Below are 27,248 nucleotides of genomic sequence, written 5' to 3' on the forward strand. Positions count from 1 at the left end.
ATTGTTCCTGTTCTTCCTTCAGACAATCTACGAGACATGTCAAGCTCAGGAACACAGTACACAGTTTATCTCTTTCTAAATACTAGTTCTGGATAGTTTTATAATTGTACATAATCTGACTGAACATAATTTCAAATGTGTGATTAAACAGTTGTTGTCTATATAGCAGGTCTTCTCCATGTCTTTTTGCCTGTTGTGTCTCTTAAGGTTCTCTGCGTTTTGCTGGTGATTGAGGCTGGGGTGGCATTCCCTTCTATACAGTTCATGAGGAGGGGGTAGCTCAGGAACTGGGTAGAGTGGCTGAAAGTGTGGGCTTGGACTTTGTCTTGAGCTTGGGAGATCACTTTTATTACAATGGAGTCAAGGACATTGATAATACATGCTTCAAGGTCTCTCATCATCGTTTATGACTGGAGATATGGTGGAAACATGTACCACTGTGTGACTTTGATTGAGAACATGTTCTGATAGATGCAGTTGTAGCTCAGTGATTAAGGTTCTGACTGGAAGGTTGTAAGGTAAAATCCTAAGAGTGTCTGGCAGAGGTTGATGCTTGAGCAAGGCCCTTAACCATCAGCTATATCCGTACATTTACATTGATTCTGTTGGTAAACACCTTTATCCAAAGTGAATTACACTCTCAGAAAATAAAGCAGATTATTGTACCTTGAGGGGTACAATGGCTTGTCACTGGGGTAGTACCCTCTAAGGTATTTATCTGTACCCTTTATATACTGCTTGGGAATACATATGTACCTTTTTGGCCCTAAAAACGTGCACATAGTTACCTTGAGGTCCAATAATGAGCCTTATGGGGTAAATTAGTGTAGATTGTACCTTGGAGGACAGAAATGGACTCCTACTGTACTGTACACCTATTTCTGACAGTGTACAACTGAGCTGATGAGGGTTAAAGGTTCCCCAAGGACCAACAGTGACAGCTTGGCAGTGCTGCAATTTGAAATCTTCCAGTTAGGAGACCAGAGCCCAAGCCACAGGACCATCACTGCTCAATGCTTGAGTTTAATTCTGTCTCACCGCCAAATACAGTATGTAATTTTAAATTGATTGTGAACATAAGTTGACAATTTTAAAATTGATGTTTTACCTGCTCCATATATGATTTATACACATCCAGATGATAACATTAGCCTTAGTAATTTCCCCTGTGATATGCTAATATATATTAGCTGATGCCACCAGCATGGCTAAATTTAGCCAGTTCCCCAAATAACTCTTTTGTACACTGTTGCCAGTTTATTTATCTTCCCGACTCCATGTGGTTTTCCACCAGGTTCTCCAGTTTCTTTCCATCCTCCCAAATACATGCTGGTGGGTGTATTGGCTATTCTAAATTACTTCTAGGTGTAAATGAGTGTGCAAATGTGTATATATGGTGCCCTTTGATAGACTGCTGTTGTGGGGGTGTTCCTGAGATCCACCACCACCCTGAACAGGATAAAGCTGTTACTGAAGAAGAATGAATGAATAGATATACGATAGTAATATACTATAGATTAAAGTGGACACTGAAGATGAATGAATGAATACATATAAATATACTAGAGTATTAGGTTACAGAAACAAAACTAGACAAAACTATTTAAAAAAAAAATTAAAGCAGATTATCAACTCCATGCAACAAAAAATAAGATGGCATCCTTCTTTGTATGTCTGATTGCACCACTGTACATTTGCATATTCACTGAATCATCATGAATAATTTGCATCTTAAAACATGCTACAAGAAGAAAGATTTTCTGACATTTCAAATAGAACAGACTACAATACTTTTACTGAATAGAAAGTAATAGATTACACCTTATTTCTTACAAATATAAGTCATCTTTCGTCGTAGTGCCACAATCTAACTATATATACACTCACCGGGCACTTTAATAGGAACTTGTTCTTGATTCTAAGGCTCCTGTTCTTGGCTGGAAGGAGTGAAACCCAATGTGGTGTTCTGTTGTTGCATGCTGAGATGCTTTTCTGCTCACCATGGTTGTAAAGAGTTGCTATGAGTTACTATATCCTTCCTGGCAGCTCGAACCAATCTGGCCATTTTTCTCTGACCTTTCTTATCAACAAGGCGTTTTCACCCACAGAACTGTCGCTCACTCAATGTTTTTTATTTTTTGCACCATTCTGTGTCGAGACTGTTGTGTGTGAAAACCCCAGGAGATCAGCAGCTTCTGAGAAACTCAAACCAGCCCATCTGGCACCAACCCCCATACCACATGCGCAGCAGAAAGCTTTCTTATTGGATATTCACATCAGTTCCAGCGTGTGATGTCATGTGGTCTTGACAACCATGCAATATTGTGAGTATTCTATATACACACACAACCCCAATTACACACACACAGTGTGTGTGTGTGTGCATTATATTATATTATATTATATTATATTATATTATATTATATTATATTATATTATATTATATTATATTATATTATATAGGGTGGAGGATGGAGGAAGGATGGAGGAAGACCACTACAAGATCAAAGCCATGTCGCAGGGTCGGCAAGGAAGCTGGACTACCTGGGAGGGAATTACAAACAGAAACGTCAGTTGGTCAGACGTGTGGAAGATCCCACAGGCAAGACTCAGCTTCCTCATCCGCTCAACCTACGACACGCTTCCCTGCCCTCGGAACCTCCACCAGTGGTTCGGGAGTGAGGAATGTTGTGCGCTCTGCAATGCTCCCAACGTAAGCCTCCAGCACATCTTGTCAGGCTGTAAGATCGCGCTCTCACAGGGCCGCTACAGATGGCGCCATGACCAAGTCCTGAGGAAGCTAGCTGAAGTGCTGGAGGAGTGCCAACAGGGAAGGAAAACACCAGCATCTGCAGAGCACCCCACCATCTTTGTTGCGGAAGGAGGGGTCAGCAGAAGCATCAGGCCAAGAGAAACATCAAGGCCCTTCTCCCCTGACCAGGAATGGAGCATGAGGGTCGACCTTGACAGGAAGCTTCAGTTCCCCACGGAGATCACCATCACATCTCTCCGGCCAGACATAGTCGTGTGGTCAGCCAAGGCAAGAGCGGTGATCCTCATCGAGCTCACAGTACCGATGGAGGAGGGGATTGAGGCCGCCTTCGAACGTAAGAAGGCCAAGTACTCGGAGCTGGCTGCTGAGTGCCGGGAGGCTGGCTGGAAGACTACCATCTACCCAGTGGAGGTCGGATGCCGAGGTTTCATAGGGTTGTCAACCACACGCCTCCTGAGGGATGTGGGACTCACCGGAGGAAGACTCAGGAAGGCAACAAAGGACCTGGCAGAAGAGGCTGAAAAAGGGAGCTTTTGGCTCTGGCTCAGGAGGAAGGACAAAACTTGGGGGAAGAACATCTAACCCCAGACAACAGCCGCAGGGGACAACACCCATCAGCTGCAGGGGGTGACAGGGAGACGTCCCTGTCACTGCTCCGCCACCAGGAGACGTACCAGAATTAAAGGAGCGAAACGTTGGTGAATGGTGGTTTCTGGCTGATGACCCTGCAGCTGACCCATGGGCACCGGAGGAGGTGCGACAGGCAGCAATGCCCTGCAGGTATTAACATCTTCCTGTTTAATCCTTATATATATATATATATATATATATATATATATATATATATATATATATATGAGTGATTCCACGCTTATGGGTACTGAAATGGGGACATGAACTTATTCACCTAAAACCATTTCTTTTTTTACCATCAGGTCACAAAACATGTAATCTTTAATGAATGATATGTTAAAAGATAACTTTAATTTTCTGAGATGTAATAAAAACATATTTATATGCCAAAGTCAAGCCTATGAGTTCCAAAATGATGTCTGTTACATTACTTCTGTTACGATTGTCCATCTCGCGTCTGTTACAAATTAATTACAATCTAGCTATATACCATGTTAATCTTATTGAAAGAATGTGTATGTTTATTCTACTACACATGTTTATTAATTATATTTGCTAAAACATCACCTTCCTATGTTTCAAAAAGTAATTCTACATTGTTAAAATTGAGAATATATATGTCCACAACACTTCTGTTACGTTCTGACTTTGGCATATAAATATGTTTTTATTACATCTCAGAAAATTAAAGTTATCTTTTAACATATCATTCATTAAAGATTACATGTTTTGTGACCTGATGTTAAAAAAAGAAATGGTTTTAGGTGAATTTTTAAAAATAAGTTCATGTCCCCATTTCAGTACCCATAAGCGTGGAATCACTCATATATATATATATATATATATATATATATATATATATATATATATATATATATATATATATATACATATACACATACACACACTGTATATATATACACACACACACACACTGATATATATATATATATATATATATACACACACACACACACACACACACAATATATACACATACATATACATACATACGTATACATATATATACATATATATATATATATATATATATATATATATATATATATATATGTGTGTGTGTGTGTGTGTGTGTGTGTGTGTGTGTAATTGGGGTTGTCGGAGCTGATGCAAATGTCCATTGAGAAAGCTTTCTGCTGTGCGTGTGGCATGGGTATTGGTGCCAGATGGGTGATTAAACAGTTGTTTAATGTTGTATATATATCTCCGTGAGGGAAATTGTTCTATCATTTAAAGTAGACCATTACAGACATAAAGCATGATTTTGACACCAAATACTAATCTTATATGTAAGTCAACAAGTAAGGTAGATGCAGAAAGTGTCAAATGAAATAAAGTGCCAAGGTAATAAAGTGACAGTGAGTTAATACATATAATAAAAACAGAACAATAAATTGTAGACAATTTGAGGTAGGCAGATAATGTGCAAAGTATCAAGGTGTTTTTGGTGTGATTGTGCTTGTGTAAATTGTATGGAGGTGTGTTTGTGTGCCTACAATCATAGACACTTGTTGGATCAGTTAGAGTTTGATGTGAGAAGGACCTCCTGTCCTCTTTGACTAGCTGATTGGTCTGGAGCTGAAGGTGCTCTGATGACTGGTTAGATAGTACTGGAAGGGTGAGAAGCATTGTCCAGGATAAGCAGCAGCCACCCAGCATATTCTTCTGAACAATCAGTTCCAGGTAGTCTACGCTGTTCCCAATGACCTCTCTGACTCTCCTGGCCACTTTGTTCAGTCTGCTGGCATCTCCTACTTTAACTCCCCCAGCAGACTGCTGCATAAAAACTGGCACTGAACACAACTAACTGATATCTGTGTAGCATCGTGATGTATACATTAAAAGAGCTGAGCTTCCTCAAGAAGTAGTCTGCTCTGTCCCTTCATGTAAACTGCCTCGATGTTATGTGCCCAGTCCAGTCTGTTGTCCAGATGTACACCCAGATATTTGTATGTCTCCACCACCTCCACTTCCTCTCTCAGGATGGAGACAGAGGTTAGGAGGGTCCAAATTTAAGATGCTATGATGTCATTTTTGATGCAACAACAGCTTTCTAGTGAGCTAACATGGCTAACAGTAACTCAAAAGTAAAAAGAGTCTTAATTAAATCCTTTCATTTCTAACTCAAAGACAAGTTAAATTTTGTCAGTCCTTAAATTGCTCACTTAACTCTTTACAAACAAATGTGCACTTTTCTCAGGACAGCATTGAGTACACAGTACAAGATAACTGTAAGCAACTGATCTGGCTTGTGTTTTCAATACATTAAATAATAAAAAAGCAAATTCCTGCTCAGGTTTCAGAAGTAATTGATTTGAGAGATAACAGTTGCTTGTACTGACATGAAAAGGGATTCTGCTTCCGTGAGCAGCCTATTAGCTAATTACTTCCGCCAACTGTGTTGGAAGCGGTTATGTTTTCACCGCCATTTGTTTGTTTGTTCGCAGTGCAATTCAAAAAGTAGTGGATGGATTTTGATGAAATTTTGAGGAAATGTGAGCCATGGGCCAAAGAACAATTGATTAGATTTTGATACAAATCTGGACATGTATGCAGATCCAAGATCCACGTATGTATGCGGATCCAGGATTTTTCTGGCTGTTCCCAATGTAACTCAAAAAGAAGTGAATGGATTTTGATGAAATTTGGTGTACAGCTTTAGTATTATCCTAGGTTCAAGTGATTTGAGTTTGATGTTGATAATATCACTTTACCATGTGCCCTTCTAGTTTACCAGCGTAAACTATTATATAACTGACTCAGAACCCTACAGTTACATACTGCCACTGCTGATAATGGTTTCCCTCACCATGGAATATTTTCTGTATTCTGAATCATTCACCAGTCATACTTGCTCCAAGTTAAATGAAAATTGTTAAAGAACATTGGTGGTCTGCTTTATGCATATTCATAATTGCTTGGTGGTGTCAGTGAAACCACTTTAAATTAGACAGCCAGAGAAAGGTACTCTTTGGAAAATAATTAAGACTGTATAGTTTTTATACTTTTCTTTAGAGCACCTTTCTCAGCTTCTATACTTCAGATATGTTTCACAGGCACCAGTGATTAATGTAGAAATCTCTAAAGATATAAATATAAAGCACTTAAAAAAACCCTTTGTTAAATGGTACAATAACTGTCTAACAGGGGTGTAAACCTCAGCCTTCCACACGATATGATACAATTTTGATTCTTAAGGCAATGATTCAATATTAATTCTATTAGAATAACAGTACCACTGAAACTGCTACCATATAATATGATGTATTATTACACACACAGGACACTTTTTCCATGGAATAAAAACATTTATTCTCTTCCCTTCTAGCAGGTTTCATTCATTTGGTTTGATAGCATGCAATATTGTTAGCATATTGCTTATCCTACGTGTATTACGTCACTCTACACAATGGAGAGTGAGCATTGAATATGGTTTACAATATTGCATGGTTGTCAAGACAGCATGATGTCACATGTCAGAGCTGATGCGAATATCCAATGAGAAAGCTTTCTGCTGCGCATGCGCAGAAGCATTTCTTTGTTTGTTGGGAAAGAGAAAGACGCATTGAACATCCGAAAGGCTACCAAAACTTTATTAGATATAATTCATTCTTCATGCATATTTACAAGAAAAAAAACACAAAGATCGCGTCTATGAAGACCTATCTAGGCTAATTTCCACCACGCCTGCATCAGAAGGAATCTTAATCCTTGGTGACTTCAATGCACACATAGGGGCTGACTATGAAACCTGGAGCCCTACCATAGGCAAATTTGGTGACGGTGCCATCAATGACAATGGTTAGAGATTGCTTGAGATGTGCACATCTTATCTCATCTCATTATCTCTAGCCGCTTTATCCTGTTCTACAGGGTCGCAGGCAAGCTGGAGCCTATCCCAGCTGACCACAGGCGAAAGGCAGGGTACACCCTGGACAAGTCACCAGGTCATCACAGGGGTGACACATAGACACAGACAACCGCACGGTGGTGTGCACGGTGTTAGTGCTGTCGCCTCACAGCAAGAAGGTCTGGGTTCGAGCCCCGTGGCCGGTGAGGGCCTTTCTGTGCGGAGTTTGCATGTTCTCCCCGTGCCCGCGTGGGTTTCCTCCAGGTGCTCTGGTTTCCCCCACAGTCCAAAGACATGCAGGTTAGGTTAACTGGTGACTCTAAATTGACCGTAGGTGTGAATGTCATCAGCTTTGTGTGACGAACACCTTCTTCTACAACAAACAACGCCAACGTGTGTCCTGATGCCACCCTCGATCAGGGCATTGGCATCAGCTCAACCTGATAATTATCAGGGAGACCCAGCTGAACACTGTGCGCAACACCCACTCATACCACAGCGCAGATTGCAACACAGACCATAGCTTAGTGTGCTCCATCCTCTATTTACGCCCAAAGCCATTCCACAACACAAGGCAGAAGACAACCTCCAAAATCAGTGCAGCAAGAGCGAAGAACCAGCAGCTCTGCGAGGAATTCAAGATCTCCTTGGAATCTGCCCTGCTAAACTGCCCCTGCGAAGATAACTCAAAGATGTGGGAATTCATCTGCAATGCTACTTACAAAACTGCAATGGAATGCTTTGGCAAGAAGAAATGCAAACAAGAGGATTCGTTTGAAGAGAGCTACGAAGTAGCTTGCTCCATTCTTAGAAGCTAAACGCAAAGCCTTTCTGCACCACAAAGCACATCCATCACCCTCCTCCCTTGATGCCTTCAAAGTGGCTAGAAACAATGCTCAACACATTGCCAGAAAGTGTGCCAATGACTATTGGTCATCCCTTGCAGAGAAGATCCAAATATCCTCAGATACAGGCAACCTAAAAGAGCTGTTCAAGGGTATCAAGACAGCATTCGGCCTAACTGCCAACAAGACTGCTCCACTGAAGTCTCTCGCTGGTGAGCTCATCACAGACAAGACCAAGCAGCTTGGGCAATGGGTTCAGCACTACAAAGCACTATACAGCACCGAGAATCAGGTGACAAGAGAAGCCATAGAATCTCTGGAATCCTTCCCAACTATGTCTGAGCTTGACCAAGTTCCAACAGAGAGGGAGCTGCTCAAAGACATTGACTCTCTCTCCATGGGTAAGGCCCCAGGCAGTGGTAGCATACCACCTGAAGTTATCAGAGCTGGAAAAAACTCATCACTGATCAAACACCTCCACCAACTGCTAATCCAATACTGGCAGGAAGCTTGCGTCCCACAAGACCTACATGATGCTAAAATCATCACTCTGTACAAAAACAAAGGCAAGCGTTCTGACTGCAACAATTAGAGGCATATCCCTGTTGTCAATCGTTGGGAAAGTGTTTGCAAGAGTAGCCCTGAAACGCCTCCAAATCCTAGCAGATAGAGTGTACCCCGAGTCACAGTGTGGATTCAGAGCACATCGTTCCACTGTTGACATGATCTTTTCCCTCAGACAGTTGGAAGAAAAGAGCCAGGAGCAAAACACGCCACTCTACCTCGCGTTCATTGACCTGACCAAGGCCTTTGACATTGTAGACTGGTACCAAAATCCAGAATTGTGACACCCAAAGGCATTTTTGAGACAAAGTCGGCAAACAGTCTTATTTTGTCAATTTGGGTGTGCCAAATTCAAATCTGCAATATGCCGAGCTCTGTCTGACCTCTGTTGACTTCTAGAGGTCATTGAACTTTGGGCCTGTAAACGTCTCAGCTGAACCCACTTTCTCAGCTTTCTAAGGCCAAGTTTACATTAGACCGTATCTGTCTCGTTTTCTTCGCGGATACACTGTCCGTTCACATTAAAATGCCGGGAAATGGGAATCCGCCAGAGCCCACGTATTCAATCCAGTTCGTGTCTGGTCCGGTGCTGTGTAAACATAGAGAATACGCGGATACGCTGTGCTGAGCTCTAGCTGACGTCGTCATTGGACAACGTCACTGTGACATCCACCTTCCTGATTTGCTGGCGTTGGGATCTCACACACAGCGGCTCAGTCCCGAATCACTGCTCGTGCGCTTCACTCGCGCGCTCTGTGAGCTGCGCAGGGCCAGAGTGCGCACCCTCCAGAGGGCAATCGCTGTTCAGGGCGGAGTGATTTGGAGCGCAGGAGGAAGCGCTGAGCCGCACTGAGGTTTATTTACACATTTCAACCTCCTTCAGGTGCTTAAACTCAGTGAGAACATGAACATCACAGCCAGGTGTGTTTATTTGCTGGAGAAGGTGTTCGCTTGCCATCCTTCCACTTGCAAGTGGTGAGTGACTTGCGCATGCCCGATATGCACTGGGATCATGTGACGTGCCGTCTAATTAGTCATGTGATTAGCATATCCGTGTATTGGCGTTGCTGTGTGCACGCGAATCGTGTATTGGCGTTGCTGTGTGCACGCGAGTCGTTTTAAAAACATTAATCTGATGATCCGCTGATTCTAAATAATGTAAACAGGGCCTAAGGAATGAAATGTACTAAAATGATTAATGAAGTTAGCAAATGGCCTTGTTTGTTAAATGTTTGGGTGCTGAATTCATTTTTCATTTGTAAAACGACATATGACCTCTGATAACCTCAAGGTCATTAAACTTGGCCTATAGGCCTATGCATTTAACGGCATTTTTAAACTGACTTTACTCCCCCAAAAAGAATATGAACAGACAAAAAACAAATAGAAAGGAACAAATACAACATTAAATGCCAGTCCATGTACATGTGACTTACTTTTCACAATGAGAATGCCTAGGCGATCACCTTACATAACATTGCATTACATTTAGCGGTTATTGTTTATACAAAGCTACTGAAAAAAGGAAAGATTCAGCAGCATACAAAATGTGGGGGCATACAGGGTACACAGGTTAATCAGGGTTAGTATATATGAGAGTTTTTTTCTTTGTTGTTTGTTTTTTGTTTTGTTTTAAATGGGGTAAAGCCTTTACAAAAAACAAACAACAAAGAAAAAAACTCTCATATATACTAACCCTGATTAACCTGTATACCCCCACATTTTGTATGCTGCTGAATCTGTCCTTTTTTCAGTAGCTTTGTATAAACAATAACCGCTAAATGTAATGCAATGTTATGTAAGGTGATCGCCTAGGCATTCTCATTGTGAAAAGTAAGTCACATGTACATGGACTGGCATTTAATGTTGTATTTGTTCCTTTCTATTTGTTTTTTGTCTGTTCATATTCTTTTTGGGGGAGTAAAGTCAGTTTAAAAATGCCGTTAAATGCATAGGCCTATAGGCCAAGTTTAATGACCTTGAGGTTATCAGAGGTCATATGTCATTTTACAAATGAAAAATGAATTCAGCACCCAAACATTTAACAAACAAGGCCATTTGCTAACTTCATTAATCATTTTAGTACATTTCATTCCTTAGAAAGCTGAGAAACTGGGTTCAGCTGAGACGTTTACAGGCCCAAAGTTCAATGACCTCTAGAGGTCAACAGAAGTCAGATAGAGCTTGGCATATTGCAGATTTGAATTCGGCACACCCAAATTGATAAAATAAGACTGTTTGCCGACTTTGTCTCAAAAATGCCTTTAACTCCTTAAATAAGCACTTTTTTGAATTTTGGTACCAGTCTATTGTAAGTCATGAAGGGTTATTTGTGCTCCTTGAAAGAATTGGCTGTCCCCCAACCCTACTGAGGATCATCAAGTCGTTCCACGATGACATGAAGGCAAGGATCTTTTATGATGGATCCCTTTCCCATCAAAAGCGGAGTAAAGCAAGGTTGTGTTCTTGCACCAACCCTCTTTGGTGTCTTCTCACTCCTTCTACAACATGCTTTCCACTCGACCAATGAAGGTGTCTACATCCACACCAGATCTGATGGCAGCCTTTTCAATATTGCGTGGTTGAGAGCCAAGACCAAAAGTGTTGATCAGAGAGCTTCTGTTTGCCGATGCTGCTGCCCTCGTAGCACAATCTGAGGAAGGCTTGCAAAGGCTGGTGGACCTTTTCTCCAAAGCATGCAAAGAATTTGGCCTTACCATCAGTCTGAAGAAGACCCAAGTATTGGTGCAGAACTCAAGATGCAACGCAGAACCAAGTATCACCATAGACAGCACTATCCTTGATGTGGTCAGCAAATTTATTTACCTGGGCTCTACCATCTCCGATAACCTGTCCCTGGACCAAGAAATAGCCAAATACATTGGAAAGACTTCAACAACACTGCCTCTCAAAACGAGTCTGGGAGAACCGCCTGCTCTCAACCAGCACAAAAGTGTGTTCTCAGTATCCTTCTATACAGATCTGAGAGCTGGCCTATGTATGCAGAGCAAGAAAACAGGTTCAACTCATTCCACATGCGGTGCTTGTGGCGAATTCTCGGAGTGACATGGAGGGATAAGATGCCCAACCAAGAGGTCCTGGAGAGAACAAAGAGCAAGATACTCCATTCCATCCTTGCACATCATTGCCTCCATTGGCTAGGACATGTTCACCATATGGAAGATGGAAGGATACCCAAAGATCTCTTGTATGGCGAGCTGTTGACTGGTGCTAGGGGCAAAGGCAGACCCCTACTAAGGTTCAAAGACCCAACTTGAAAGAGTTTCAAATCCCGTCTACATCTTGGAAGTAGTCGCAGAAGATCGGGGCAAATGGAGAAAGGCTTTAAGTCTGGGAGCCAAGGTTTGTGAACAGCATTGTCTTGAGCGTTGGCAGCACAGAAGAGATTCTCGCAGGTCGAGAACCGGTTCTTCTGCCTAGTGGGTTTTGCTTTTTGTTTTTTTCATACACTGCACACAACATTTTAATATTTTAACTTTTCGGTGGTGCTATGCTATTGTCTGCCAAGACATACAGCGGCCATCATCGTTTTTCATGGTATACAGTGTCTTGCAAAAGTATTCATCCCCCTTGGTGTTTGTCCTGTTTTGTCGCATTACAAGATGGAATTAAAATGGATTTTTGGAAGGTTAGCACCATTTGATTTACACAATATGCCTACCAATTTAAAGGGAAACCGAGGGTTATGTATATAACCGCGGTTCTATGAGTTTCGGATGACCGCCAGAGGCGGTGCTTTCAGCACATGGATATCCATCACACGAACGTGCAGGTCGAGTAATAGTAACAACAAAGTCACGTGTGACCTGGGTGATGTCACCCCGTGACCCCGGCACAAAAGACCGGTGAACCCAGGAAGTGACCTCTTGGCAAATCTTCTCATGTACACTCCGAGTGACTGCCAAGCTCTGGCGGTCATCCGAAACTCATAGAACCGCGGTTATATACATAACCCTCGTTCTATTTCGTTTCTCCTGACCGCCAGAGGCGGTGCTTTCAGCACATGGATGACTAATACCAACCAGGTCATGAGGAGTGCCTACCCGTACTCAGTGCTGCTGCGACGGGCCTGGAATGACGGCCGTCGCCACAGGATTATGTGGGACGACATTAAGACGGTAAAACCTGGTGAAGGTGCAGCTGGACACCCAGGAGGCTGCGCTGCATATGTCTGAAAGGGGTACGCCCTTCAGTGATGCCCATGAGGCCGCCATGCCCCGTGCAGAGTGCGCCCTGACAGCCGGAGGAATCGGGGAGCCACTGTGCCTGTAGGCATGTAATATGGCCTCGACTATCCACTTGGATAGCCCCTGTTTAGAGAGCGCCAGACCCCTCCTCGGCCCTGTGTGGCACAGAAACAGGGCGTTACTCCTACGGAAGCCCTCCGTACGGGACACGTACACCCTGAGGGTGTGAACTGGGCACAAAAGTTCCGACCTCTCACCATGGCCCGCCTCGAACGCCGCAAGGCTAAGGGGCTGGTTGACGAAGGTGGCAGAGAGGATCTTCGGGAGGAAAGAGGGGTTAGGCCACAGAGTGACCCCACTGTCGCCGGAGTGCCACTGCAGGCACTCCCCACTGACTGACAGCGCGTGTAATTCCCCGACGCGCCTCGTCGATGTAATGGCCAGAAGAAAAGCAGTCTTCAGGGAGAGCCATGAAATGTCTGCCATGAGCAGGGGCTCAAACGGTGCGTCGCAGAGAGCCTGCAGCACCAAGTGAAGATCCCATGTGGGTACCCGGCTCCGTCGGGGGGGTCTCAACCGGAGAGCACCCTTCAAGAAACGTGCCACCAAGGGGTGGGACCCCATGGTCCTTCCCCCAACTCTGGCATGCTGAGCAGAGATGGCAGCTGCATAGACCTTGATGGTGGAAGGAGTAAGACCCTTATCAAACAGAGACTGGAGGAACAGTAGAATGGTTGGCAGGGGGCAGCATGTAGGCTCCTCCCCCCGAGTCAAGCACCAGTTGGAGAAAAGCCTCCATCTGTTGGCGTAGAGGGCATTGGTGGAGGGTGCCTGAGAGCTTGCAGTGGTGTTGACCACTGCCGGCTCACAAAGACCTAGCAGGGGGTCCGGCCCTTCAGCGGCCACACCCAGAGCTGCAGACGGGCTGGATCCAGGTGCCAGATCTGCCCTCCCAGCTGTGATGGCAGGTCCGTCCTCACTGGCAGGCACCAGGGGTCGCCGTTCAGAAGTTGCAACAACTTGGGAAACCACACTCGGCCCGGCCACCGAGGGGCGACAAGCAGCAGCCCGTGGTGGTCCGTCGCAACCCTGTGTAGGGTTGGCACAATCAGCGGCAGAGGGGAGAAGGCATACAGCAGTTGCCTCGGCCAAGCATGCGCCAGCGCATCCTGGCCCAGGGAGCTGGGGCTGTGGAGGCTGAACCACAGAGGGCAGTGTGTTGACTCCAGGCAGGCAAAGAGGTCCACCTCTACCCTGCCAAAACGTTCCCAGATGGCGAGAACCACTGCTGGGTTGAGTCTCCATTCCCCGGGATCGGGGTCCTGGAGGGACAGCAGATCTGCTGCCCTGTTGGCAGTGCCTGGCAGGTACATGGCACGCAGGCTCAAGAGATGTCGATGGGCCCACCGCAGAAGTTGGCCGGCTACTTCCAAGCACTGGAGGGACTTGGTGCCTCCCTGGTGGTTGATGTAGTAGTACACTACCGTAGCGTTGTCCGTCCGCACCAGAACGTGTCTGCCGGCCAGGCCTGGGAGGAAGTGCTATAGGCCGAGGAACACAGCCCGTAGCGCCAGGTGGAGGTGGAGACCGTTGAGCCACCTCTGAAGCGGACACAAGTCCAGGAGCCCCAGCGGGACCAGAGAGGAGGCTGCCGTAAGCATGCCCAGCAGGCGCTGAAAGGTCTTCAGGGCGAGTGACCTGCCCCGTCCGAAGCGGCCAAGCAGCAGGCGGATGTTGTGGATCCTGGTCTGGGAGGGGGTTGCCATCAATGACCTCGAATCCAGGTGCCTGCCCAAGAAAATCGTCTCCTGGCTGGGCACCAGCGAGCTCTTCTTGTAATTCACCCTGAGCCCCAGCTCTGCGACATGTGAGAGCACAGTCGCGATGTTGGTGTGGGCCTGAGCTGCTGACCGTGAACAGACGAGCCAGTCGTCCAGGTAAGGCAGGACACACAAACGCCGTGCCTGAAGTGGTGCCAATGCCGCTGCCACACACCTGGTGAACACACGGGGTGCCAGCGATATCCCAAAGGGCAGAACATTGAACTCGAAAGCCTGGCCCTTGAAGGCAAACCGCAGGAACTGCCTGTGGTGTAGCGCAATGGGGACATGGAAGTAGGCGTCTTTCAGGTCGACGGTGCAAACCAGTCGCCCGCCTGGATGTGGTGTAAGACATCCACTGTACGCAGCATGCGGAATCTCATGGTCTTCAAGTGGGAGTTGAGGGACCTCAGGTCGAGGATCGGGCGGATACCGCCGTCCTTCTTCGGAACCAGAAATACCTGGAGTAGAACCCACCTTGCTGTCTCTGCCTGTCGACGGGAGAGATTGCTCCTTTCTCCAGGAGGGTGGCGATTTCCTGCCGGAGGACGAGGGACTTCCCCGGATGGCTCACGGTGGTGTGTTTGACCCCATGAAAATGCGGCGGTCGGCGGCAGAACTGGATGCGGTAACCTTGGGTGAGGGTCACCAGCACCCAGGGGTCTGGGGTCAACGCTCTCCAGCGTTGGAGCTGTTCGCTGGAAAAGCGGCCGATCGCCGGCGCGCTGATGTCAGCGCCGCCCAGACCGCCCCCGTCGGTCACCAGGGGGGCGACAAGGAGCGGACTGGGTGTAGGGGGCGGCGCCACGGGTCCAGGAGGTGGTGGGGCGACGAAAGTCATCAACCCGTCTGGTCTCCTGGCGGGTGCGTGGCCGAGACGGAGTCGGTGTGGGCCCCCTGAAGGACTGGGCAGCGTTGCCGTGGTGGTCAACCTGGCGGAGGCCAGCGAACTGCTGTCGCGCCTGGACGACCTGGGCACTCCGGTCCAGGGCTTGTTGAGCGGCCTCACCAAACAGCTCCCCGGGGACAACAGGGAGAGAGCACAGCACACGCCGGTCGGGCTCGGCCAGAGGGGACTGCGCCAGCCATATCTGCTGGCGGGCGAGGGTGAGATACGACATCAGCCGGCCCAGTTCCCGCGACGAGTAGGCAAAGGCCTGGAGAGCCGCGTCGCACAGCTCCCGTGATGCCGCACTCGTCCCCTCCAGCGTCTGGGCGAGGGCCAGCAGCAGGTGGGACATGGAATTGTCGATACGACCCATTCGTGCCGCCGTGTCGTATCCCCGCACGATGAGGTCGTCGGTCACATGGCATTGAGTGCGGGGGCATCGGGCGTCAGGCCGCAGAGCCTCGTTGGGCGAAAGGATGAGGGCAGCCACGGAGGGCTCAATGTTGGGCATCTGCTGGAGGCCGTAGGTGGGGGCGTCCTGCATTGCTGCCAGGGCCCTGCAGTCACTAGGGAGGTGGGAAAGGCGTCTGGGGTTCGCCCAACACCTCTGTAACTCCTCGATGTATGGGGCCGAGGGCGGAACAGACAACGAGGAAGGCTGTGTGGAGCCTCTGAAAAAAGCGCCTGATGCTGGGCCACCGGGGGCGTGTCCAAACCCAGACGGGCCAATGCAGCCCTCAGCGTTGGCTGGATGGATGAGCGTCCGCCTTCCGACGCTGCCACGGCTGGTGGCCTGGGAGCCAGCCGGAGAGGTGGAGTCGTGACCGTCAGACCCACCGCAGTCAAAGCTCTCCGACGCCTGGATCGACAGCTCATCCAGGCTGCGTGCATCGACGGCCGGTGGCAGAAGCGGTGGTGATGGCGAACGGTCGGGCTGCCAGGCAGATGGGGTGGCTGCGGGAACACTGCTGCCCTGTGGCGGAGGCTGGAGATTCGCCAGCAGGGCCTTCATCTCCTCCAGCTCGGCGGACATCACCTCCACCTTCCGAGCCAAATCGCCCGAGCGCTTCTTTATCGCCTTGGAAGTGGAGACGCGTGGGGGAGCCCCACGGCGCTTGCTGGGCCCTGCTGCTGCAGCCGGCACCATGTCCTGTCCCCCCGAGGCCCGGGGGATGTCAGACGGAGGATCCATCCGAGCTGGCAGAAGGGAACTTAAAAAATAGGGCGAGAACACCCCAATAATTAGTAAGTAACACAAAATAAGCAATCAGGCGGCAACGAAAAACGACCGGGCGAACACACCCGTGGTCGGGAAAAAAAATGGTGTGAGAGCCTAAGCGGGAGCACCCGGACCTCGCGAACCCCGAGCCTACTGCCGCGGGTTTAAAAGACAGCCGCAACTAAACAGTCACTCACTAGCGTGAGAAGACATCATACGCCGCTAAAACACACAAGACAGCCGGCCCGTGAGCAGGCCGGAGGCAAGGTTACACAAAACAAGGCGGTCGATAATATTAACAAAGATAGGCGCCGTGCGCCACAGAACTGATAAACAGCGGCGAGAAACACCGCTTTAATTTAAATGAATGAAAACCGCTTACCTGAACGAAAACAAGCCGGCCTCCAGCGGCGAGGATACCGCCTCGGAGGGCTAGTCAGCTAACTCCACCGAGCAAGAGCACTCAGCTTAACGGAGTAACAAACAATACGAATACAACACACACAAGACAGCCGGCCCGTGAGCAGGCCGGAGGCAAGGCTACACAAAACAAGGCGATCGATAATATTAACAAGGATAGGCTCCGTGCGCCACAGAACTGATAAACAGCGGCGAGAAACACCGCTTTAATTTAAATGAATGAAAACCGCTTACCTGAACGAAACAAGCCGGCCTCCAGCGGCGAGGACACCGCCTCGGAGGGCTAATCAGCTAACTCCACCGAGCGAGAGCACTCAGCTTAACGGAGTAACAAATCAATACGAATATAACGACAAGAGAAAAGGAATTGGTGGACTTAACGCAGTTTCTTGGAGGATGCGTAAGCACAGCCCCAACCCTACGGGTAACGAAACTAACACGGCGCTTTGTCCAAATTCCAATCCAACTCGCAACCTGCAAACGCGAGAAGATGCAAGAGGTCACTTCCTGGGTTCACCAATCTTTTGTGCCGGGGTCACGGGGTGACGTCACCCAGGTCACATGTGACTTTGTTGTTACTATTACTCGACCTGCACGTTCGTGTGATGGATATCCATGTGCTGAAAGCACCGCCTCTGGCGGTCAAGAGAAACGAAATAGAACTGTTGTTTTATTGTGACACAAACAATAAGATGGAAAAAAAAAAACCAGAAATCTGGAGTGTGCATAGGTACTTACCCCCTTTCGTATGAAACCCATAAATAAGAGCTGGTCCAACCAATTCACTTCATAAGTCACATAATTAGCTGATTAAGATGCACCTGTGTACAATCAAAGAGTCACATTATCTGTCACATTATATCTGTATAAATCAACCTGTTCTGGAAGGACCCTGACTCTGCAACACTACTAAGCAAGCAACATGAAAACCAAGGAGCCTGCAAACAGGTCAGAGACAAAGTTGTGAAGAAGTTTAGATCAGGATTGGGTTATAAAAAAATATATCCCAAACTTTGAATATCCCAGGGAGCACCATTAAATACATTTTTGCAAAATGGAAAGAATATGGCACCACTACAAACCTGAGAAGAGAAGGCAGCCCACCAAAACACACAGACCAGGCAAGGAGGGCATTAATCAGAGATGCAAAAAAAAAAAAACACCAAATATAACACTGAAGGAGTTGCAAAGATCCATAGCGAAGATGGGGGTATCTGTCCATAGGACCACTTTAAGCCATACACTCCACAGAGTGGGGCTTTATGGAAGAGTGGCCAGAAAAAAGTAATTGCTTAAGAAAACACATTTGGAGTTTGCCCAACAGCATGTGGCAGACCCCCCAAATACATGGAAGAAGATTCTCTGGTCAGATGATACTAAAATTGATTTTTTTGGCCATCATGGGAAATGCCATGTGTGGTGCAAACCCAACATCCTGAGAACACCATTCCTACAGTGAACATGGTGGTGGCAGCATCATGCTGTGGGGATGTTTTTCATCTGCAGGGACAGGAAAGCTGGTCAGGACTGAAGGAAAGATGGATGGCACTAAATACATGGCAATTCTGGAGGAAAACCTATTTGAGTCAGCCAGAGGTTTGAGACTGGGATGAAGGTTCACGTTCCAGCAGGACAATGACCCTAAACATACTGCTAAAGCTACACTGGAGTGGTTTAAAGGGAAACATTTAAATGTTTTGGAATTTTCTAATCAAAGCCCATACCTTGATCCAATTGAGAATCTGTGGCATAACTTGAAGATTGCTGTATACCAACGCAACCCATCTAACTTGAGAGTTGGAGCAGTTTTGCCTTGAGGAATGGCTAGATGTGCTAAGCTAATAGAGACATACCCCAAGAGACTTGCAGCTGTAATTGCAGCAAAAGGTGGCTGTACAAAGTATTGACTTGGGGGGGGGGGGGGGGGTTTAATACCTATGCACACTCCAGATTTCTGTTTTTTCATCTTAATTATTTTTTGTGTCACAATAAAACAGTTTTTCAAAAATATTAATTTTTTTTTCTACATACCATTTGTATTTCTTTTTTTCAATAATAAATGACATAATAATAATTGCTAATAACCAAATTAGGATTGCTAACTTGATTTATTTCAATTACTTTTCAATCGATACAATCTTCAGATAATTACACCCCACCAGTTAATTATAGCATAGTGCAAACTGGAACACAAGTTTGCACATCACATGGAACTTGACTCCTCCTTCACGCATAAAAAGGGCTTTTTCTCAATTCGAAGGATTCACTAGGGGAATTTAAAGATAGTTTTACAGACCACAGATGTGAGCTGTGTCATATTATGATAATATGCATTATACATTTGAATTTTTTTTTTTTTGCAAAGCGTGCCTTCAGAACAACAATTATGAGACAATATATCTATCCCTACATGAGAAAACTGAGTTATTCTTCATATTTATCAGTTATTTTAATATGTAAGCACACTAAAATTGCTGAAATCTGTGTTTTCTGAGCTTAGGTCAGTTTCTCAATGAAAATGTACCTTCTTGCAGTATTTCAGCACCAACACCACAACTGTACCCAGAATTCACTGCCTGTACTATATGAGGATCTACAAGGATTCAGTTAGAAGAGAAAAAAATTTATAGGGCACATCAAATCTTGGACTCTCTTCAAATGTTACACGAGTCCCATGGGAGCAAAATATCAAGAGTAAATGCCATCAAGTAAAAGCTTATGTCTTGGCATGTTTGAACAGAAGTGATGTGATTATGTATCTAGGAATCTCTGTATGATTATTTTTAACAATCATAATTTCTTTTACTTCTTTCTCTTACAATGTGACCTCTTGTATAGAAATAAAGGTGTACTGAACTATTCCTCATAGCTATGGAGAAGACGATAAATGCAAATTCTGCATAGCAGTAGGTTGTCTTGTAGTGGTCTGTGCTTTTTCACATTTGCAAAAACTAATGGCATACCAGATAAAGCACCAACGCTGTACTTATTTGTTCTATCTCTGGGCAGCACTCGCAGATCACTTTCCCATAATAGAGGCTTTCTTGAATGACACCCAGTCATGGTTGAACAGTCAGCACACTAATCACCTCTAATTGGCCATCATCCAATGTATCCTTCTTATTTAATTACAGAAGGCACTTATTTAAATACAGAAGTGATTTACCATCATTCTTAGACTTCGTGCCAGATACATACTGTACATTTCCAATAAATTCAAAAATGGTTTCAAGTCAAAGGACTGCGATTAATGGTGTCTTCTGAGGTAATTTCTTTTGCTAAACACTCTGTCATCCTGTAGGTGTTAGGGTCACTGGGAGCCAGGTGTGAACGGTGTTAGCAGCCTGGAGGGTCATTAGGGTGATCTGTGGATCGTTGGCTCTTTCTGCCATCATGTGAGTCAGTCACTACGTTTACATGCACATAGAGAGAATCGAATTTCTGCCGTTGCTCGACTGAAATCGAAGTTCAAAATGCCATGTATACACCTTAATTCGGCTGAAATTGAACCGAACTTGATTTCTCGGAATCGAGCTACACGACCTAGTTTATGCGATTTCTGCCGAGCTACTTTGTGCATGTATACCCTATCGAGCTAGTTGTCGAGCTACTTCCGGAAGTGACGAGTGACGAGACCACAAGCGGGAAACACAACAGCCTCGGTCGGCATGACAACAGTAGTAGCGAGCAGCAGAAGAGGTCAGGAGGAACAAACGGAGAAGAGAAAATGGCAATGTAGAGCTCTCTGAAGTGTGGGTGGAGCACAGAGGACGGCAGGACAAAGCTTCTGGTACTAATAGGCTTTTTATTGTCAGACTTTTCAGTTTAACAGCCTACTTTTATTCTTGAGAGAAAAACACACGCGCGCGCGCGTTGTGTTCTAGTCCCGGGATGAGCTGTCCCCTCTGCTCTCCCTCTGCCTCCTTAAATAGGGCACGGTTACTGGGAAGCCACACAAACACAGGTTAATTACCGTCAGGTGTAGTTATTCTGCCACTCACCTTCCCTGGCTCCGCCCTCCTGTCACAGACTGGCGCTTGACCACGCCCCCACTGCTACAGGCAAGCGGAAACGTGCACTTCTGGAGCAATGAGTAGACAAATTCATGCTCATTCAGCTTAAGGAGTTGAATATATTAAAATTCATGGACAGGAGAAAAACGCGCAATGGAGAACACGGAACTGATAACTTTGTTTACACTCTTGAATAGCTCTTCTTCATGACGACAACCGGAAGTGTACCAACACGATGGGGCGTGTTGCGCCACCTGTGGCTCGGGTGCACAATGCACCTCACACAATAGCCCGATTTCAGTTGTGTGCATGTAGGATTGGATTTCTCTGGCACCCTGCTGGGACCTTCAGCTCGATTACCGACAGCAGCTCGATTTGGATGTGCATGTAAACATAGTCATTGAAGTCAGCTGAGTTTTGGTGTGGATGTGTATTCAGTTTTCTGGGAAGTGTGCCAAGGACTGCATTGCAGGTGGCTGATAAGTGGTGTCTCAGGTGGTGTTTACATTAGACCGTATCCGTCTCGTTTTCGTCGCGGATGCACTGTCCATTCACATTAAAACGCCGGGAAACGACTCCACAGGCGGAACAACTTGAATCCGCCAGGGCCCACGTATTCAACCCAGTTCGTATCTGATCCGGTGCTGTGTAAACATTGAGGAACGAGGAAACGCTGTGCTGAGCTCTAGCTGACGTCGTCATTGGACAACGTCACTGTGACATCCACCTTCCTGATTCGCTGGCGTTGGGATCACACACACAGTGGCTCAGTCCCGAATCACTGCTCGTGTGCTTCACTCGCGCGCTCTGTGAGCTGCACAGGGCCGGAGTGCGCACCCTCCAGAGGGCACTCGCTGTTCAGGGCGGAGTGATTTGGAGCGCAGGAGGAAGCGCTGAGCCGCACTGAGGTTTATTTACACATTTCAACTTATTTACCTCCTTCAGGCGCTTAAACTCAGTGAGAACATGAACATTACAGCCAGGTGTGTTTATCTGCTGGAGAAGGTGTTCGCTTGCCATCCTTCCACTTGCAAGTGGTGAGTGACTTGCGCATGCCCAATATGCACTGGGATCATGTGACGTGCCGTCTAATTAGTCATGTGATTAGCGTATCCGTGTATTGGCGTTGCTGTGTGCACGCGAATCGTGTATTGGCGTTGCTGTGTGCACGCGAATCGTTTTAAAAACGTTAATCTGATGATCTGCTGATACGGTCTAATGTAAACACCACCTCAGACCACCTCCTCTGTTCAGTGATGGTCGTTCCAGGTTGACAAAGATGGCTTCTTTTACTCCTCTTTCAAACCACTGGTCTTTGGCTAAAATGCATACATTGCAGTCCTGAAATGAGTGTCCTTTGTTATTGAGATGAAGACAGACTGCAGAGTCCTGGCCTGAGGAACTGGCTCTCCTGTGTTGAGCCATGCGCTTGTGAAGTGGTTGTTTCGTTTCCCCCCATGTACAGGTATGTGCATTACTCACTGCACTGAACTGTGTGTACTATGTGTCTGGGTATTCTGTCCTTAGGGTGGACCAATTTCTGCCTCAAAATGTTACTGGGTCTGAAATGTCCAGGGATGTTATGCAGGAGGATGTCTCAGAAAATCCTCCTGAGTTTCTCAGATAGTCCAGAAATGTATGGAGTGACAATGTTCTTGTGTTTGTTGTTGTTTTCTTCCCTGTCCATTATGTTTCTTTTCCTGGTCTTGACAAAAGCCCAGTTGGGATACTCGCACTTCTGAAGTGCTTCCTTGATGTGTTTCTGTTCCTGTGTTTTTGCTCATGTGTTTTTGCATGAATTCCTTTTGGATTCATGCTGACACTTGTAAAAACACTAAATGCGGAGGACAATCTCTAGAGGTTTATCCGTTCTGGGCTATGGTAGCAGTGCAACATGGCAGCTCTGTGGAAGTGGACCCGTGCCCTATGAGTGGTTTAAAGGGAAACATGTAAATGTCTTGGATTGGCCTAGTCAAAGCCCAGACCTCAATCCAGTTGAGAATCCGTGGCATAACGTGAAGATTGCTATTCACCAACACAACCCATCTAACTTGAAGGAGTTGGAGCAGTTTTGCCTTGAGGAATGGGCAAAAAAAATCCCAGTGGCTAGCTGTGCTAAACTAATAGAGACATACCCCAAGAGACTTGCAGCTGTAATTGCAGCAAAAGGTGGCTCGACAAAGCATTGATTTGGGGGGGGGCAAATACCTCTGCACACTAGAGTTCTGTTTTTCATCTTAATTATTGTTTGCATCACAATATAAAAACAATTTGCACCTTTAAAGTGGTAGGCATGTTGTGTAAATCAAATGGTGCTAACCCCCCAAAAATCCATTTTAATTCCAGCTTGTAATGCGACAAAACAGGACAAACACCAAGGGAGATGAATATTTTTGCAAGACACTGCACACACACACACACACACACACACACACACACACACACACACACACACACATGATATTTGCCATCATTCACGCCTGGGCCACCCTATAACACCAGCAAAACTTGCCAGCTCTCAGAAAACTTGCAATTACCCATTCTTACATTTGGAGTGTTGTGTGCACTTGAGCCAATTTTTTTTAGTTCTGCAAAGGTACAATGGAGCCCAACATGCTAACGTCAGATAGTTCAATGATGACAGGTGCCACAGAAATCATATTAGACATGTCACATCTTGCCTCGCTTAAATTCAACCACATCAAACTCAGACTGATTTGAACATTTTGGCTTCATGGTATATTTTAGAAAAGAAAGTAGGGGCAACAGTCTGGAAACATAAATATTTTCCCATACTCAATTTTCTTTTTTCCATACTTATCTAGACTTGGAAATTACTAAAATCAAATTTCATACTTTTCCATACTGCAAAGGAACCCTGATTACTGTAATTGGATGTAAAACTTCCTGCTTCACATGCAACCAAGAATGTGACTCATTGCAAATTTTAAATTTTTGTTACTGTGAACGGCTGTCACTCCTCCCCCCTTCACACCCACTGTTCCAGTCCTGGTTTTTACTCTGTCTCACCCTGCCTTGGTCTTGGTCTTAGTCTTGACTTTGTTTCAACCTCTCAAAGTCTTGGTCTTGTCTTGGTCTCATTACACTCTGGTTTTGGTCATGACTTGGTCTTGGTTTACGTGGTCTTGACTACAACACTAAATTCGTACTTACAGGAAATTATACACTAATGAAAACATACTTATGAACATGAATATTCCATTTCTGCTCATCGATCCCCCTGAATCATACGTAGTGGCCCTTTAAATGACATTAAACACTTTCACAACATGGTTTCTAATTTAAACACTAGTGCCAATACAAATGTGAAAAATAAATGCTGAAAAAGTTCATGGTTTCTCCCAGTAATCACTGTGACTCACAAGGTTCAGGCAGAAGAGAGTCAATAACTGACTTCGTGAGAGGTCTGAAGTATTATATTATGATATCATTTACCACTGAACTGCTGTGTACACCAGCTACCATTACCCCACTGACAAAAATAAAACAGTCAAGTCATCAAGGCACCAATGTGATACATCAGGAGCTAGCTTTAATTCATGTACACTGATATTCCAGAGCAACAAACTTAAAATGCCTGAGCAGATATAAAATGGCAATATACAACCATTTAAATATTGCTTATGCTAATACCCAATTAGATTCTTCTTTCAACAGAATATCTCATATGAACCTTGATGTTGGCATGAAGGCACTTTTGATTAGTCACACCATTATTGAATGAATAGAAATCTTACTGGTAATGAAAACCTTCAAATCTCACAGCAAAATTTCTCTTCTGCTTTTGCAAGTTTGGAGCGCATTAAGCTAACAGTACTACGGCACATCATATCACATGAAAGCTTCTATCGTTTTAACGGAGTACTGTATGGCTAAATGTAAATGTATATACTGTATATTTCTCTTAGGTTAAATGGAAGCACTCACCCGGATGTCTTTATAATGGAAGGCAATGATAAGGATGAGCAGACAGCCGGTGGAGAAGCTGATGAGGCAGTTTATGCAGAGGGCAGAGATGGAGCCCTGAGAAAAAGCACAGAGGAGGAAGATGGAAACATATCTTTAGAACAAAGGCATGATGGGAGTTTTTGAGGTATTATCTATTTATGAATTCAGTTTTTCGAATCAGACATCAAATAGTATTCAGCAGTCCATGGATCAAAATTATTTGTTAGGACGTTTGCTTCTTGAAGGAAATTATTTAAAAATAAATTGGTAGCATGATGACCTGGATTTTAACTTTTTTTTTTCCATCATTTGTACCCTGCTTAACATACCATGACATACTCTCAGCACTTTATTAGAAACACCCATCCACCTGTTATTTTATGCAGTTCTCTAATCAGCCAATCCCTTGACAGCAGCAGAATGCATAAAATCATACAGGTACAAATCAAGAGCTTCAGTTAATGTTCACTTCAAACATCAGAATGGGAAAAATTGTAATTTCAAAGTGTGATTTTCACTGTGGCATGGGTGTTGGTTTGAGCTAGATGGACTAGTTTGAGTATTTTAGAAACTGCTGATCATCTGGGGTTTTCACATACAACAGTCTCTACATAGAATGGTGCGAAAAAAAAACCAATGAGCAACAATTCTGTGGGTGGAAACGCTTTATTGATAAGAGAGGTCAGAGGAAAATGGTTAGATTGGTTCGAACTTTTTTTGCCAGGAAGGATATAGCAACTCATAGCAACTCTTTACAACCATGGTGAGCAGAAAAGCATCTCAGCATGCAACAGCAGAAGACCACATTGGGTTCCACTCCTGCCAACCAAGAACAGGAATCTTAGAATCAAGAATAAATTCCTATTAAAGTGGCCGGTGAACGTATAGTGTATGATTATTACACATTTCCTTACCACAAATTGACATGATACCAGCATTTTGCCACAGCTATCACTGTCACTTTCCATATTTTGTTCTAGTTTTCTACTAGTGTGTACACTGGGACATTTAGTCTTATGTGGGATATGGCCACACCTGTTTCCAGGTATGGCACAATAGCCAGTGACCCAAGATGCATGCTGGACAGGTCAACAAATAATTACAACCACAACACATGCACCTTTTATGTGAGTCGGCGTAGATAAGTGACAAGTGTGTGCGTGCCTTTATTACATTTACATGCCACTTTTGAAGTTTGAAATATATATCTCATCTCATCATCTCTAGCCGCTTTATCCTTCTACAGGGTCGCAGGCAAGCTGAAGCCTATCCCAGCTGACTACGGGCGAAAGGCGGGGTACACCCTGGACAAGTCGCCAGGTCATCACAGGGCTGACACATAGACACAGACAACCATTCACACTCACATTCACACCTACGGTCAATTTAGAGTCACCAGTTAACCTAACCTGCATGTCTTTGGACTGTGGGGGAAACCGGAGCACCCGGAGGAAACCCACGCAGACACGGGGAGAACATGCAAACTCCGCACAGAAAGGCCCTCACTGGCCACGGGGCTCGAACCCGGACCTTCTTGCTGTGAGGTGACAGCGCTAGACATCACAGTTAAACTATGATAAACTATGACTGGTGTTTTTTTTTCCACATTACATTGCAGACATTTAGCTCTTATCCAGAGCGACGTACAATGTACCCAGAGCAGCCTGGGGGTCAGGTGCCTTGCTCAACAGCATTTCAGCCATTCCTGCTGGTTCAGGGACTCAAACTGGTGACCTTTTGTTCCCAGAGCTGCTTCTCTAACCATTAGGCTATGGCTATGTTTAGTACTGTATATGGCATTTAAAATGACTCATTAAAATTCATTCTCAAAAACTAAGAACTGTTGTATTTGCTTTATTGTGAAAATAATCTGTAATAAACCTAGAAGGAGGAATGCTGTAGCCAAGTACACTTTAGCCTGAAGTCAACTGGATTGAGAATAAACTAATTGCTAACCAATTAATGAAATAAACAGCAGGCTATTTCTAGACAGCTTTTCTACGGTTTGCTGAATTATGGTTTTA

The 27,248-nt window shown here is 45.3% G+C and overlaps 1 protein-coding gene across 7 annotated transcripts in view; it reads right to left on the reverse strand.

Annotated features, from left to right (window-relative positions):
• The window catches only part of kcnn4 (potassium intermediate/small conductance calcium-activated channel, subfamily N, member 4), a 122,429-nt gene that overhangs the window by 66,202 nt on the left and 28,979 nt on the right, over positions 1-27,248 (reverse strand). For 6 of the 7 annotated variants that reach the window (XM_060921268.1, XM_060921265.1, XM_060921264.1 and 3 more), the window contains exon 2: positions 25,204-25,299. The exons of the other annotated variant lie outside the window; for it this stretch is intronic. In XM_060921268.1, the coding sequence (XP_060777251.1) occupies positions 25,204-25,299 (96 nt within the window). The remainder of the gene's footprint in view (positions 1-25,203; positions 25,300-27,248) is intronic. 7 annotated transcript variants of the gene reach the window in all.

Source organism: Neoarius graeffei, chromosome 5, assembly GCF_027579695.1.
Source record: "Neoarius graeffei isolate fNeoGra1 chromosome 5, fNeoGra1.pri, whole genome shotgun sequence".
Taxonomy (NCBI): domain Eukaryota; kingdom Metazoa; phylum Chordata; class Actinopteri; order Siluriformes; family Ariidae; genus Neoarius; species Neoarius graeffei.